This window comes from Nyctereutes procyonoides, unplaced genomic scaffold (genome assembly GCF_905146905.1).
Source record: "Nyctereutes procyonoides isolate TBG_1078 unplaced genomic scaffold, NYPRO_anot_genome, whole genome shotgun sequence".
NCBI classification, from domain to species: domain Eukaryota; kingdom Metazoa; phylum Chordata; class Mammalia; order Carnivora; family Canidae; genus Nyctereutes; species Nyctereutes procyonoides.
Window position 1 is genome coordinate 55,859,105 of NW_026575020.1, and position 13,034 is coordinate 55,872,138.

At 59.9% G+C, this 13,034-nt stretch overlaps 2 protein-coding genes across 5 annotated transcripts in view; both read right to left on the bottom strand.

Moving 5' to 3' along the window:
• Positions 1–283: 283 nt before the first annotated feature.
• Positions 284–4,409, bottom strand: FOXJ1 (forkhead box J1). Its single transcript, XM_055331423.1, has 3 exons — positions 4,371–4,409; positions 3,141–3,810; positions 284–1,446 (listed from the first exon to the last, which is right to left on the bottom strand). Exons 2-3 carry the CDS (start codon positions 3,636–3,638, stop codon positions 676–678), a joined length of 1,269 nt encoding a protein of 422 aa, XP_055187398.1. The 5' UTR covers positions 3,639–3,810; positions 4,371–4,409; the 3' UTR covers positions 284–675.
• Positions 4,410–5,661: 1,252 nt separating this feature from the next.
• Positions 5,662–13,034, bottom strand: part of RNF157 (ring finger protein 157) — an 81,231-nt gene continuing 73,858 nt past the window's right edge. For 2 of the 4 annotated variants that reach the window (XM_055331097.1, XM_055331089.1), the window contains 2 exons: positions 10,235–10,275; positions 8,373–8,474 (listed from right to left, as the gene is read on the bottom strand). In XM_055331097.1, the coding sequence (XP_055187072.1) occupies positions 10,235–10,275 (41 nt within the window). In that variant the 3' untranslated portion in view covers positions 8,373–8,474. Of the gene's footprint in view, positions 8,475–10,234; positions 10,276–13,034 lie in introns of all 4 variants that reach the window. The other 2 variants (XM_055331070.1, XM_055331079.1) reach the window with 1 other exon arrangement.

Genomic DNA, 13,034 nt, shown 5'->3' on the forward strand with positions numbered 1-13,034 from the left:
CTCACTACATTAGTCTGTCCTCCTCCCCGCTGCAGCTCGGCTGCCCCTGTCCCCCAGCCCCTCCTCCCCGCTGCGCTCTGCCTCAAGTCAAAGAGTAGGGATTTGCACTCCCTGCCCCACCTCCAGGGAGGGGGCCAGGAGAAGACCCCCAAGGCCTCGGAAAATCTCCTTGCCCACCAGGCTCCCCGACCTCATTCTGTCTCTGCCCTCGGCCCCCTCCCACCAGCCCCCCCTCCTCCTCCCCTTCCCCAGCCCCAGGGAGGCTTTGCCCTGGAGAGGCCTCCCGGGGGTTAATTTGCTGTCACCTAATTAGCTTTTGTTGTACCTGGGAACTTTCTCTGAAAGAGACCTGGGGAGGACAGTGGGAGAGGGAGAGGCATGGAAGCCGGGGTGCCCTGGGGCGGGGCGGGCCCCCCCAGGTGCAGCTCCCACAGTGCAGGGCCTGAGCCGACCCTGGGCAGGCGACAGGAGGATCAATGAAACACTGTGTGTAGGGGGTGGGGGTGGGGGCCCCGTTCTCAGCCTCCTGGGCCGGAATCTGAGGGGCGGTGGGGGGCCTCGTGGGGCGCGCCTCCGGAGACCCGGCCCGGCCCCTGCCTGGGCCGTTGCGCCAGGGTGGGGGGAGCAGTCTGGGCCCCGACGGGGCACGGTCCGGAGGTGGCGCGGGGCCGCCTCTTACAAGAAGGCGCCCACACTGGCCCAGTCCTGCAGGTCGGCGGCCAGGGTGGCGTCCCCGGCCTCGAAGAGGGGCTCCGGCGGCAGGCAGCCACTGCCGCCCTCGTCCCAGGGATGCTGCAGGAAGGACGTGGCCAGGAAGGTCTCCTCGAAGTCCAGGCTGTCGGCCGCCTGCTCCCCCGCGGGCCCCCAGGTGGCGGGGCAGTCGATGTGGCGGCCGTGGACGGTCAGGTCCGCGTCCCCGGGCGCCGCGGGGCTCAGCGGCGGGCTCAGCTCCAGGCCCTCGAGCGCGCCCAGCTCGCCGCCCAGCGCGCCGGCCTCGAAGACGGCCTCCCAGTCAAAGTTGCCCTTGAGGGGCTCCAGCTCGCCCTGCTCCTCCTGGGTCAGCAGCAGCGTGCTGGGGGCCCGCGCGACCTTGGCCACGCGCTTGGGCAGCGGCTGCTTGCGCTTGTGGCCGAGCCTGCCCTCGCCCGCGCCCCAGGCCGCCTCCCCGGTGGCCTCCTCGAACTCGCGCAGCAGCTGCTGGGCGTCGGGGTTCACGGTCAGCGGCCCGGCCCAGGGCGCGGCGCGCGGCTCCTGCGGGGACGCCTGGCGGGCAAAGGCCGGGTGGATGTGCACCGGGGGCAGCCGCCGCTTCTTGAAGGCCCCGCTCAGCAGCCGCTCGGCGTACTGGGGGTCGATGCGCCAGAAGCCGCCCTTGCCCGGCTCATCCTTCTCCCGCGGCACCTTGATGAAGCACTTGTTCAGGGACAGGTTGTGGCGGATCGAGTTCTGGGCACGGGGGAGAGGGAGAGAGAGGTGGGCCGGTGAGTGGGCAGGGCCGGCCCTGGGGGGCCACACGGCTCTGGGACACCAGCCACCGGCGCGGGCGCGGGGAGCCAGGAGTGCTGTCGGGGGCTTTTGTTCCCTGTTGCCGGGATATGGGCCTGCTCAGTCATCCGAGCCCTGAGCCGCAGGGTGGCTCTCAGTGCCGCCCCGTCCCGCCCTCCCTCCCTTACCCCACCGCTTGCGCTTGCGGCCTCTGGCCAAAGGCCTCAGCTCCCCCAGGGCCTGGACAGCCATCTCACCCGGCCTGGGCCTGGCCGGCCCTCTCTGTTTGTGAAGTAAGTGGGTGGGTGGGTGGGTGCTGGGCTAGCCAGGGTGTGAGGGTAGGGATGAAGTGGGAGGGTCTGATGACTTTCCTTGTTTGTTGAGTGGGCTGCTGGCCAGCCTTCCCCCCCCACGGCCTCCGCCAGAGCCTCCTCCTCCCACCCAGACTATGAGGCCTCAGTTGATAATTACCCAGCCTAGAGCACAGCGCTCATTTCTGAGGCCCACTTCCTGCAGCCTGAGCTTCACAGGTAGGGTGTGTGTGTGGGGGGGTCTCTCTGCATTCTCATTAAGGGTACAAATGGCACTTGCCCCAGAGTCAAGGCCCAAGCGAATGTGGAATAGTTTGGGACTGTGTTCTCCTGCTTCCTGGGGGTGCCCCAGGGAAAAGTCTGGACGTTCTGGGGCCTCTGTCCCTAGGTAGTCCCTGATCCTGATGGTGGAGGACTCCTGTCTGCCTGGCCGCAAGTCACCATCCCACCCTGTTCATTCCTAGGTGCACAGTCTTGTTCGAACCATGCTGGGGGACAGGGCTCTAGGGCCCAGAAGGCAGGGTGGTGGGCAAGTGGTGGCCCCTGGCAGGGCTGGGGTGTTTACACGGAGGCTTGGGCCCCTTGGCTGCTCTGTGCCGGTTCCGGAGACTTGGAACACGAAGCTAGTGCGGCAGGGAAAGCCCCTGTGGAAAGCACCTGGCGCAGGTAATTGTCCCCCCAGGGAGGCTGACTGGGAGGAGGGGGAGGACAGGAGGCAGGAAACTGGGGAGGAGTTGGGGTGAGGGGCTGGGGCAGCAGCTGTACTTTAGGAAGGCACAGCCCCACTACGGGGACACAGCTGGCCTTCACACCCCACTGCCCTCCCCTGCCCCCAACGTCCACCAGCCAACTGCACCCAGACAGGATGCAGAGCCTGGCAAGGGCGATGCTCCAGCATCCGACTCGGAGTCAGGCCTTGACAAAGTGTCCTTTGGCCAGGGGGTGTCTAGGAATTCTAGGACTTGGGACAAAAATGTGTCCCCTGGTCCATCATCCTCTCTTAGGAGCCCATGTCCACACACAGTCTGGCCCTGGTCTTTGGGCTGGGTCTACTGGATGAGTGACAGGTGCTTTCCCCATGAATTTCGGGATCCGCACCCTTTCTAAAGCCCTCTAAACATCCTTCCCTCCTCCTCCTCTGAAGTCACAGGAGGGCCAGTTCCCAGCACTAGGCTCCCTTGAGGTCCTTCCTCGACGGCCTTCCTCCCTTGGGGCCCTGGCTGCACCGAGCCTGAGAGCCTACGAGGCACGGCACGCGGACCTGGGGCCCGAGTCCGGTCCGCCTCGGCGTGGGGAAGGGGGAGGGGCGCGGGGAGGGAGCGGCCGCCACCGCGCCTCCCCTACCTGCCAGGTGGGATCCGCGTGGCGGAAGTAGCAGAAGTTGTCCGTGATCCACTTGTAGATGGCCGACAGGGTGATCTTGGTGGCCTTGCTGGCCTGCATGGCCATGCAGATGAGCGTGGCGTAGGAGTAGGGCGGCTTCACATTCGGGTTGGTGGCGTAGTCCACGTCGTCGGGGGGCGGGGCCTGCAGCCCCGGGGGCGCGCTCCGCGACGTGCACGACGACGTGGGCTTACCCGGGGTGTGCGGCTGCCCCAGGCAGGCGGGATCCGCCGCCAGGGGGGACCCCGGCGCGGCCGAGCCTGGCACCTGGTGGTAGCTGTGGGGGTCGGTGCCCCCCGGCGGCAGGGCGGGGGCCTTGGCGTTCAGAATGGAGAACTCCTGCAGCCACTGCAGGCTGGTCAGGCTGTCATCCAGGGCGTCGGGCTCCTCCAGGCCGCCCTCGGGCCCGGCCTCCTCCGCCGCGCCTGCACCCGAGAGGCGCAGCCAGCTCTCCGCCATGTCTGCGGGGACTCCCCGAGGGGGCGGTCAACATCCACGGGCTGAGCCGGAGGTGGCCCGCCGCGCTCTCCGGCCCGCTGGCTCCCGCGGCTCCAGTTACAGCGCCCCCCGGACGCGCGCTTCCATCCCGCGACCCGGGGGTCGCCTCCTCCTCCGGATACGAATGCGGTGCCTGCCGGGGACCACAGCGGGAGCTGAGCACCTTCCCCCGCCCCCGGGGACAGCGTGTGCGAGCGAGGGTGGGGGGCTCTTCTAACACCGTCCCCGCTGCTGGGGGGACCTTTTCTGGCCGAGGTCTGGGTAACAGAAGCAGCGCCCACTGGGCCGCGTCTCTCTTTTCCTCTCGGAGGTTTTAGAGAAGACTTTATTAGTAGCCAAATGAGGGAAGAGGGTAGGGGCATCCGAGGCTCCCACCTTCTCCCCAAGAACGAGAATTCAACACTCTCCCCGCCCCCCGACCCCGAACAAGTGAATACGGGGCGAGGGAGCCCAGGAGGGCAGTATCACGGGGCGGGAGACGGGGAGGTTGTCTGATCTTTGGAAAGAGATATCAGGATGGGGGATAACGGGGAAGGAAGGGAACAGGATAGGAGTTATGGGGGGACGAGAAGTAAGTGTCCCCCAAACTCAGATGTCACTCCTGGATCCACCACTTCCGTCGAGGACGGATGGGAGAGCGGGCTGCTAGGACACCCTCCCTTCCCGCCGCTCGCAGCCGGCTCAGTCCCTTACCTGGCTCAGAGCGCAGCCCGGGCCAAAGGAAGGTTCTGGAAGAAGTTCCTCCCACCCCCCGCGGCTCTCTGTCCCCAGCTCGAGGGCCCCGCCAGCGCCCCTTGTCGCCCCCCCGCCCGACGGCGCCTCTCTGAGCGCCGGTGGCCCCGGGACCGGCATTAAGTAGCCGCTGCAAGGGCTTCTTCTGCTGCCATGGCGACGCTCCGCCCCCATAAACAGCTTCCGCTGCTGCTATTGGTCAGCACGTTTCCAAGGAGACCGCGGGCTCTAGCCACTCTCTCCGGCGGCAACTCTCCTGGAACTCCCTCCTTCTGCCGCCCGCTCCCGCGCCACCCAGCCCCCTACCCGCCACCGCGTCCCGGTCCGCGCATTCCCGCCCAAGGCCCGCGCAGGGCTCGGGGAAGCGCGCGGCTCCCGCCCGACGCCCCGCCCGACGCCCTCCCGCCCTCCCGCCCTCCCGCCTCGCTCCCTGCCGGTCCCGGCTGCGCCCGGGCGTCTGCGGCTCCGCCGACCGAGGCTGGGAGCGGGCGCGGGCTCCGGGGGCCTGGGGTTTCCTTTCGGATCTGGGCTCACGTTCTGTGCCCTGCCCCACCCTCCCGACCCTGACCCTGAGCGTGGCGTCGGCGCCCGCAGGCAGGTCCGCCTCTTCGGGGCTGCCGGCCGCTCGGGTCCGCAGCGGGGCTGCCCCGATCCCCCACGCCCCGAGGCCGGTGGGGTTTCCCGGTAAGCGGCTCCCTCCCCACCCCTGTACTCAGCAAGGTTCCCGGAAGCTGACTTTCCAGAGGCTTCTGCGGAAGGGCCCTCCTCCCTCCTTTTCAGATAGCTCAGGAAACCGAGCGGGTGAGTGAAACTCAGAGAAGCCACGGACTTGCCGAATTCTCCGGAATTCTCCTAGCAGGGTCATTTGTCCGGTTAGTGTCCCCAACTTTGAAGTGGCAGGGACTAGGGGTAGGAGGGACACCAGGGCTTCCTCGTCCCTTCCCCTGGCCTCCCTCCTGCCGCCAGCTTTTCTGCTCTTCAATTATTGAGGAGCTGCGGTTGTGGAAGTTCTCCGGTTTAAGGGTGAGGGTGGGGTGAGGGTGCTCTCAGGAGCAGGGGGGCAGGCTGGGAAGCCGGGCCCATGGAGTGGGACGTCAACTCCCACCTCCCACCCCGGACCACGTCCTTCTCTACCCCTTGCCCTCTCCCACTCCTCCACTTCTAGATTCTCTTGAGTAAAAATACTTGAGCGCTGGACAAAGTCGGCCAGAAACTTTTACAAATAAGCCAAGAGTACAATGAACAGCTCTCCTTCCCTTGTAAACAGTTTTATTCGTTTTTAAGAATCATGCAGCAATCCATAAATATTGCATCCTTGATGTCCTCACTGTAGTGTGCCCATGAGTGTACTCCGGGGAGTGAGAGGGGTACCCAGATGGCACAAACAGTACACACACACACACACACCAGCACACACCAGGTGTGCAGGTCCTAAAGTGAAGTGATCAACCAGCATGCCGAGATCAGGCGGGCGGGACAGTAGCTCTCCCCAGGTGAGACGGCTCAAAGTGTGTGGGTCTGTGCCCAGGAGATGCCCCGGTGTGGGCATAAACTGCTGGATGAAGTGGGTGAGGAAGGGCAAAAGGAAAAAGACTCTGTGAGGCCAGGATCACCACACCACCTCGAGGCCATAGCAGCACTCAGACCCGAGACGGGAGTTGGCAGGAAGAGCCACGGGCCTCCAGGTAGTCTGTGCTCTCTGGTGAAGAGCCAGGCCCGTCCCATTCTCTCTGGGTCACTATCGTCTAACACCATGGTCTCTAGATGATGGACTGGGGCAGTAGGGTTGGCAGCTGCCCTGTTCCCTGGTCAGGCTAAAGACCGGCTCCTTTGGATGGGATATTTCTGCTTGCCTACGAGCCAAATGAGAACAAAGGAGAGAGAGAGAGAGAGAGAGAGAGAGATGGGAGGATGGGTCTGAGAAGCAGGAGTGAAAGGGCCATTTCCAACCCAAGCATGTCTTGGTTACGGAACCAAGGCCTTTCAGAATCTTTCTGAGCCTCCTGCTGGAGGGAGGACCCAGCATGTGCTGTGAGGAAGCACTCGGGTCCTCCTCAGAAGAGGGTGATAATGGTTTCCTCTCAGGGTTCCTGGCCACTGTGGCTACTGTTTACCCTGCATCTCCTTCATCTCAGGTGACAGCACACTGTGAATGTGACCTGCCAGGAGAGTAGGGGAGGCTGTGTGCTGCCGCCCTGGGCTAAGGGAAGCTCCCCATTCCCTGGCGCTTAAACTTCAAGGAAATCAGGAAGTGGGGTTATTGCTCCGACCGCAAACATGAAAGGGGCTGGAAGAAAGCTGGGGGAAAGAAGGGACAAGGAGTCAGGCCTGAAGCAGCAGAGTCCACGGCAGGACTCAAGACAGAAGCCTAGATTCAGGCTTGGTTCATGTCACATCTGTCAGGACAATGGGCCTTCCCCCAACCAGGGCAGGACCTGAGCCATAACCACTGGGCCTGGCAAGGGTCACCACCACCTGACAGTGCAAAGAAGCCACACAGAAGGTGCGAAAGATTCCCTGGGCACCGGGCTCTCTTTGGGGTTTTGGAAATGGCCCTGAAAAACTCTTTCAGGGTAACAATTCTGAATACGAAGACAGGCCATCATGATGGACTGGGCCTAAGGCTCTACTGCATCTCAGCCTCACAATGGCTGTATCCAACTTTGCTTCCCTATCTCATGTTCCCCCCAAAGACCACCTTTTCCCAAAGCCAGTAGACAACACATCTGTCCAAGAACTATGTGGAACCCACTGGCCACACCAGTGTTGAGAGCAGAGGAGTAACTCCCAACAGCTTGCAGCCTGGCCTTGCTGTTTCAGACTTTTGTCTACAGGCCCTACACTGGGCTGATGAGGGCTGGGGGGCACATGATTTGAATGATACTTCTGAATCTCTAAAGAGCCTAATGAAGGAGTACCCCCCCCCCCGCCCCAGCCCCCAAGGCTTAGCAGAAAGGCAGGGGAGGACAACACATGGAGCGGGGAGACTCTCAGATCACCGCTGGCCCCAGCTCTGCGGGCTCCGGGAGCCTCCTGGGCACCAATTTGAGAATCACTGTTCCACCCCTCCCTCAGCCTATTTCTCAACTATGAACAAAAAGGGGTGGAGACAGGGACAACGGATATAAGAATACTACCTGACAGGGCGCAGTGGTGAAATATGAGAATATAAGACAGCTAACACAGTGCCTGGCACACAGAGGTGGCCAAAGATGTGTTTTTTGAAAAGTCACCTTAGGATGGAGTCCCAGGCCTTCATGAATGCACCTGATCATAACCCTCCTGGGGTGACCACATAATTGGGAGATTCTGGGATTCAAGGCCTCCTTCCTAAGCAGACATCACGTGAGGCACAGGAGACTAGCTCTGTGACCAGAAGCAAGAACTGTTTTTTCACCCAACCTTTTGGTTGCCACCTTCCTTGAGAAGGAGCTCCTCCTAATGCTTTCTGAGGGAAACTTGACAAAATGGCCTTCCTTTCTCACAGAAGCCATCCCCCAACCCCACCCTAAAGTGCTTATGATGTTCTAGAGACCAGATAAAATGCCGATGGGTGTTTGTAATGAAGCTGCCAAAACTCCAGGCCTTCTTGGAATGCCTCCTAGGGAGGAAAAGATGCACGAGAAACAACCAGCCTGTGGACCTCGACTCCACCTGAGGTGGATACATTCCAGAGTCTCTGCAAAGGGTCTCATGAGCTGTAGTTCATTGAGAGGCTCTGGCCCACAAGGAGAGAGGAGGCTTCTAGTTCCTTCTGGGAGGGGAAGGGTGATGGTTATGGAGGAGGCTGGGCTGGGAGCAGGAACAGGCTGACCTCCACGTCCAGCGCTTGTCTGGATGTAGTCTTCGTGGTCTTGCTGAGGACACCCAGGGGGCCAGCAGTCCCGTGAGGCCAGGATGGAATGTGGGGGCAAGAGGGAGCCCAGTTGCAGGGCTGGGGCTCTCAGACGGCCAAAGGACCCCACACACAGGGTCTGTCCTCAAGGTCCTCCAGGCTGCCAGATGATAAGCGCCGGTGCCGTGTGTTCCGACGACTGACAACGTTGTCATCGGCCTGCCAGCTCCCTGGATAAGAGAAAAGGAAGGGTATAGAAGCAGACCCCTGGCCAGGTCCAGATGGCATCTCCAGCAGGACAGCCCAGGAGTTCGGCACGGATGCTAGCAGGATGCGTGTTATCTGAAACTCCCATGTGTGTGTGAGCCACAGTGAGGGAGGGAGAACAGGGCGAGATGGGCGCCCGTGGGGCCAGGGGACTGCTGCTGTCCTGAGTACAGCCATGGCCCCTGTGGAGAGGAACATGCAAAGGTATCTAGTTGCCCTACAATCCACTCTTGTATCTTTCTTTGTTCTGAAGTTTGCCTGTATGTCATGGTGGAGGAGGACAAAGAAACCCAGTCTAGCTGAGGTTTTTGCCAGGGCAGGAAGCAGCAGAGGGGGGTGAGAAAAGTGTGTTAATTTGGGTCCAGTGTCAGTGTTTGCTGCGGGGAGCAGGGGGGGAGCAGGAAGGGGCTGGTAGCCCAGCAGGGTGCCAGGGAGAGAAGGGCATGGGGGGGGGGAGCCGGTGTGATGGCTGCAGCACCCCTCTTGCACACCTGCTGTTCTTCATCTCTCCCGCCCCAAGCAGCCTGCTGAGGTCACCAACTGCCCCAGGAGCCAGCGGCCTGAGAGCCCTGGGATCCCCCAGGCAGCATGCACTAAACTTCATGTCCTCCCCCAAATCTGCTGCTGCTTCTGCAGGATGAGCACCAGCTGCAGGTGCTGGAAGCCCATCCTGGGCTCTCCCCCCCCCCCCCCCCCCCCCCGGCCCTAGGTGCTCTGTATTTAATCCATCACTGCCTCCCATTTGTCTGCCTGTGGTCAGAAAACCCAGGCTTCACTCCCGAGTCCTGACCAACTGGCTGCGTGCTCCTGGGTAGGCCCCTCACTGGGAGCCTTGGTTCTCCCACCCATCCAGTGGGAGCATAGTGCTATCCTCACAGGACTGCTGTGAGGACAAAAGGAGGAGGCAGTGGGCGCTGACTTGTCAGATGTGCTCAAAGACCAGCCCCCGTTCTTTGTTCAGGCCACCCTCATCTCTCCCGGGGTCTCCCCTCAAGTGCCCTCCTGGCCCAGACCGGCTCATCCAATCCCTTCGTTTCAGTGCAGCGCAAAGCTCCCTGTGAGTCAGAGGCTCTGGGTGAAGACCTAACTCCATGGGGTCCACGACCCTCCCCGCATGGCCTGCCTTCACAGGCACCCCTCCCCCCCAGCCCGGTGAGGTGGACTTGCTTCGCAGGGGCCTCCCAGTCTATCCAGCTGCCACAGTGTGAGTGAACCAGGAACCCCTGGTTCCGGGGCAGGCCTGGCCCCTCAGGACTCATGCAGGGCAGACGGAGCAGACTGAGTGCACAGGGGGCCCGAGGCTCACCGTGCTTGTGTTTGAGGGGGTTGCTCTCAAACATCTGAGGTCAGCCTCATGCTAGGGCCAGCCCAAGACCCTCCAGTGGTCCGAATGCTAGGATTAAGTAGGTATAAACTGCTTCTTCCCATAAGTGTCCTGGTGTGATAATCTGGCCTAAGGCTCTAATAGCGGTCTGTGGAGGTGGGCCCCTGGGGGAGACAGGTGAGCAAAGCAGAAAACTCATAGGTATCTCTCACACCCAGATGGAATTTGGAGATCTCTCTCCCCTGGAGTCTGGGACATGGGTCAAAAGTGCTTTCTCCTCTAAGGCCGGCACTCCTGAGTGTGGCAGGATGAACAGAAGGCAAGACTGCCCTCTAGGTCAGGAACCCCCAAAATGCAAAGAGTTGTTCGTTCACTTATAGAATTTGGTAGATCTCATACCTAGTCCTCAATGTTTATGGGACAGGACTCCGGAACGGCGGCTGTTTGATGGGAGAGACCAAAAGCAAACGGTGAACAAGAGAGAAGACACACACGCACGCACACAATACAATCCACGCCGCCGCCAACCAGCGCGCCACGAGACGCCGAACCAACAGGCTGTCCCGACTCTGAATTCACACGAGTCCTTGCTACCAACTCCACCACTCTAGAATCCTTAGCCAGGGCCAAAAACCGTTCCTTCTGGAAGAGCCTTAAGACTCAGAGCTGAAGCATGTGTTCTCCCTGGCGTCTTGATTTCCCTGGGTGGCGAGAGGAGGTTGAGCAGCAATAATGAGGTACCCCTCTCCCTGCAAGGAATCTGATGGGCCCTCAGCAAAACCCTGCTGCTGCCCTCCACTGGCTGCAGAGGTGGGCCGGCACGGTGACAGGGCTTCCTGAACAAGTGCTGCCACTCTGTCCCCTCCAGCCAGACACCGGAGCTTGAGCGTGGCAGTTCAAAATCCTTTGTGGAGATAGATCAAGGTGACTTCCCTTCAATTCCCATCTAGAGGAGGAGAAAAGGGAGAGCAGAGAGACCTCTAGAGGTAGATTTGGGGAGCATACTTAGGGGAATTCCACACACCCTTTTCCTGTCTCTACACCAAGCCACAGATTAGATGTAAATGCTCTAATGGTTTGATTGTCTCAGAGAGTTTCCAGTGGAAAGAGAAACCTAATTTAGATTTTCCCTTTGTGTCTATGCGGTGCAAACTTTCCTAGCGGCATCTCCGTCTTGGGTTATGGGGCTTGAAGAGAGGAGTGAACTGAATTTCAGGTTTCTGTAGGCATTGCTCGGTTTCATTGGGTATGTCCACTCCTACAGTGTGGTCATTCAAAAACATATTTCTATTTCCACCAACAAACCGAAATGATTTTTGCTTTTCTTCCATCACATACATACTCTACCCACAACCTGTTCACAGACTTATCACTGGTTCCCTGGCCACTATGCTGCCACCTGTGTCCTATTCCACCCAGTTCCTTAGAACCATATCTACTTAGCCTGGCCTCACAATTCTAACCTGCTCATCTCGTGTACCTGTCAACTTAGACTTCCTCCCCTTGAGACCTTTTAGAACAATCTCAGAACATGCTACCCCCTTGGTCTTGGAGCCTAAGAAGGCTCAGAAGCTTCTTAGGGGAAAAGAGGCTAGCTAGCAGGACACAGGTGCCCTCTCAGTGACACTCCCATGAGTGTGATGAGAGTGGTGAGGATGGGGACCCGCATGGTCTTCCGTCATCAGCTGGGTCTCCCGGCAGAGCACGAGTGAGCACCGGGAGGGCGGCATGTGCCACAATGGAGAGTGTGGGATGCCCTCCTCGGCTCTGCTTCTCCTCAGCCCTCCATGAAGGGAGTGGCGCCACTTGGAGAGGAAAACAGACTCAAGCAGAGACCAAGTGCCTGAGAAGCTGTCCTGATGGGTGCAGAACATGGAGCCGAGCCAGCCTGCAGGTGTCTCAGTCACAGGATGGAGGTTTGAACTTACAGCTGAGCGTGAGGAAGCCTATTTATTCCACAGGACCTACCAGAGTGGATACTCCTGTTATTAACCCAACAGATGCTTCCAGAGAGTTCTCCATCCCATTGCTACCAGTGTGATGTTAACAGCGGAACCAGAGAAACATTTTACCAAGAAAGCAGACGCGCTTTCCATCTCCTGTAAGAGCCCTGTGACCTCTGGGGAGGGTCCGAGGGGACATCTCAAGTGCTTATACCTGAGTCACTCTCCCAACAGGGGTCATAGGCATTTGGTTGCACCACTAGCCTGAACTGTGAACCTAGTTTCATCTCAGCCCGCTGGCTCTTGAGAGCACCATAAGGAACCCCAGGGGTTCTTTCCTCATCCCGAGCAATCCCATAAGTGGAATAAATATTAACAAGCAGGTTGGCTGGAAGGAGTCAGGAGGAGGAGGAAGCAGAAGAAACAAGCTCAATTTCCACCAGCATGTTTGGCTAAAACAGTTCCCAGCAGCTCCCTGTGCCGAAAAATGAGGGTGGGCGGGGGAGCCCCTCAAGGGAGATGGGAGCCTAGCAAAAGGATGGTTGCTATAGAGCGGCCACAGACACAGGGCAGAGAGGACAGAGATGTCATCTTTCCCAAATAGTGACATGGGATGCTGATGCAAATCCTTCTCATAATGCTTGCCACAGAAGCATCCCCATTTTTTGTGGAGCAGGGATTTATATATTTTCGCAAATATTTTTTCTCAGAAAATCTATTGAATACAGGCCCTTGCCAGTTAGGACTGGAATCATAAGCAGGAGCCTCTGGGATGTGCGCACGCCCAGCAAGCTTGGTGTCGGGCATAGCATGGCCGGGGGTGGGGGTGGGGGCACAGTGCTGGCGCGGTGAACATAAACTTCCATACGGAGTCTACATAACATAAATGAGCTTCAAAAGAAACAAACCAGACAGACAGATTTACGTGTGGCAAAAAGACGTGAAAAACAAATGGACAGACGGACGCGAGGTGAGGAGTGGGAAGGCAGGAAGTGAAGTGTGCCCGGGCCCCACAGCTCCAGTCCAGGCCTGACTGGGTCCACGCTCCCTCCTCCACCCGCAGGCGGGAGAAGCAGGAGGACTGACATGGCATCTTTTGGCCTCACTGAACGTGAAGCGTCCTGGGCAGTATCTTCAGGACACACTAAATAGAAAACAACTGGAGAGAGGCCTTTGAAAGGCTGGAGAAAGCATCTTCTAGGAATTATGGCTTCCTTGCCACCAGCCTGTGCGGGGCCACGCAGGCGTGTGAGGCC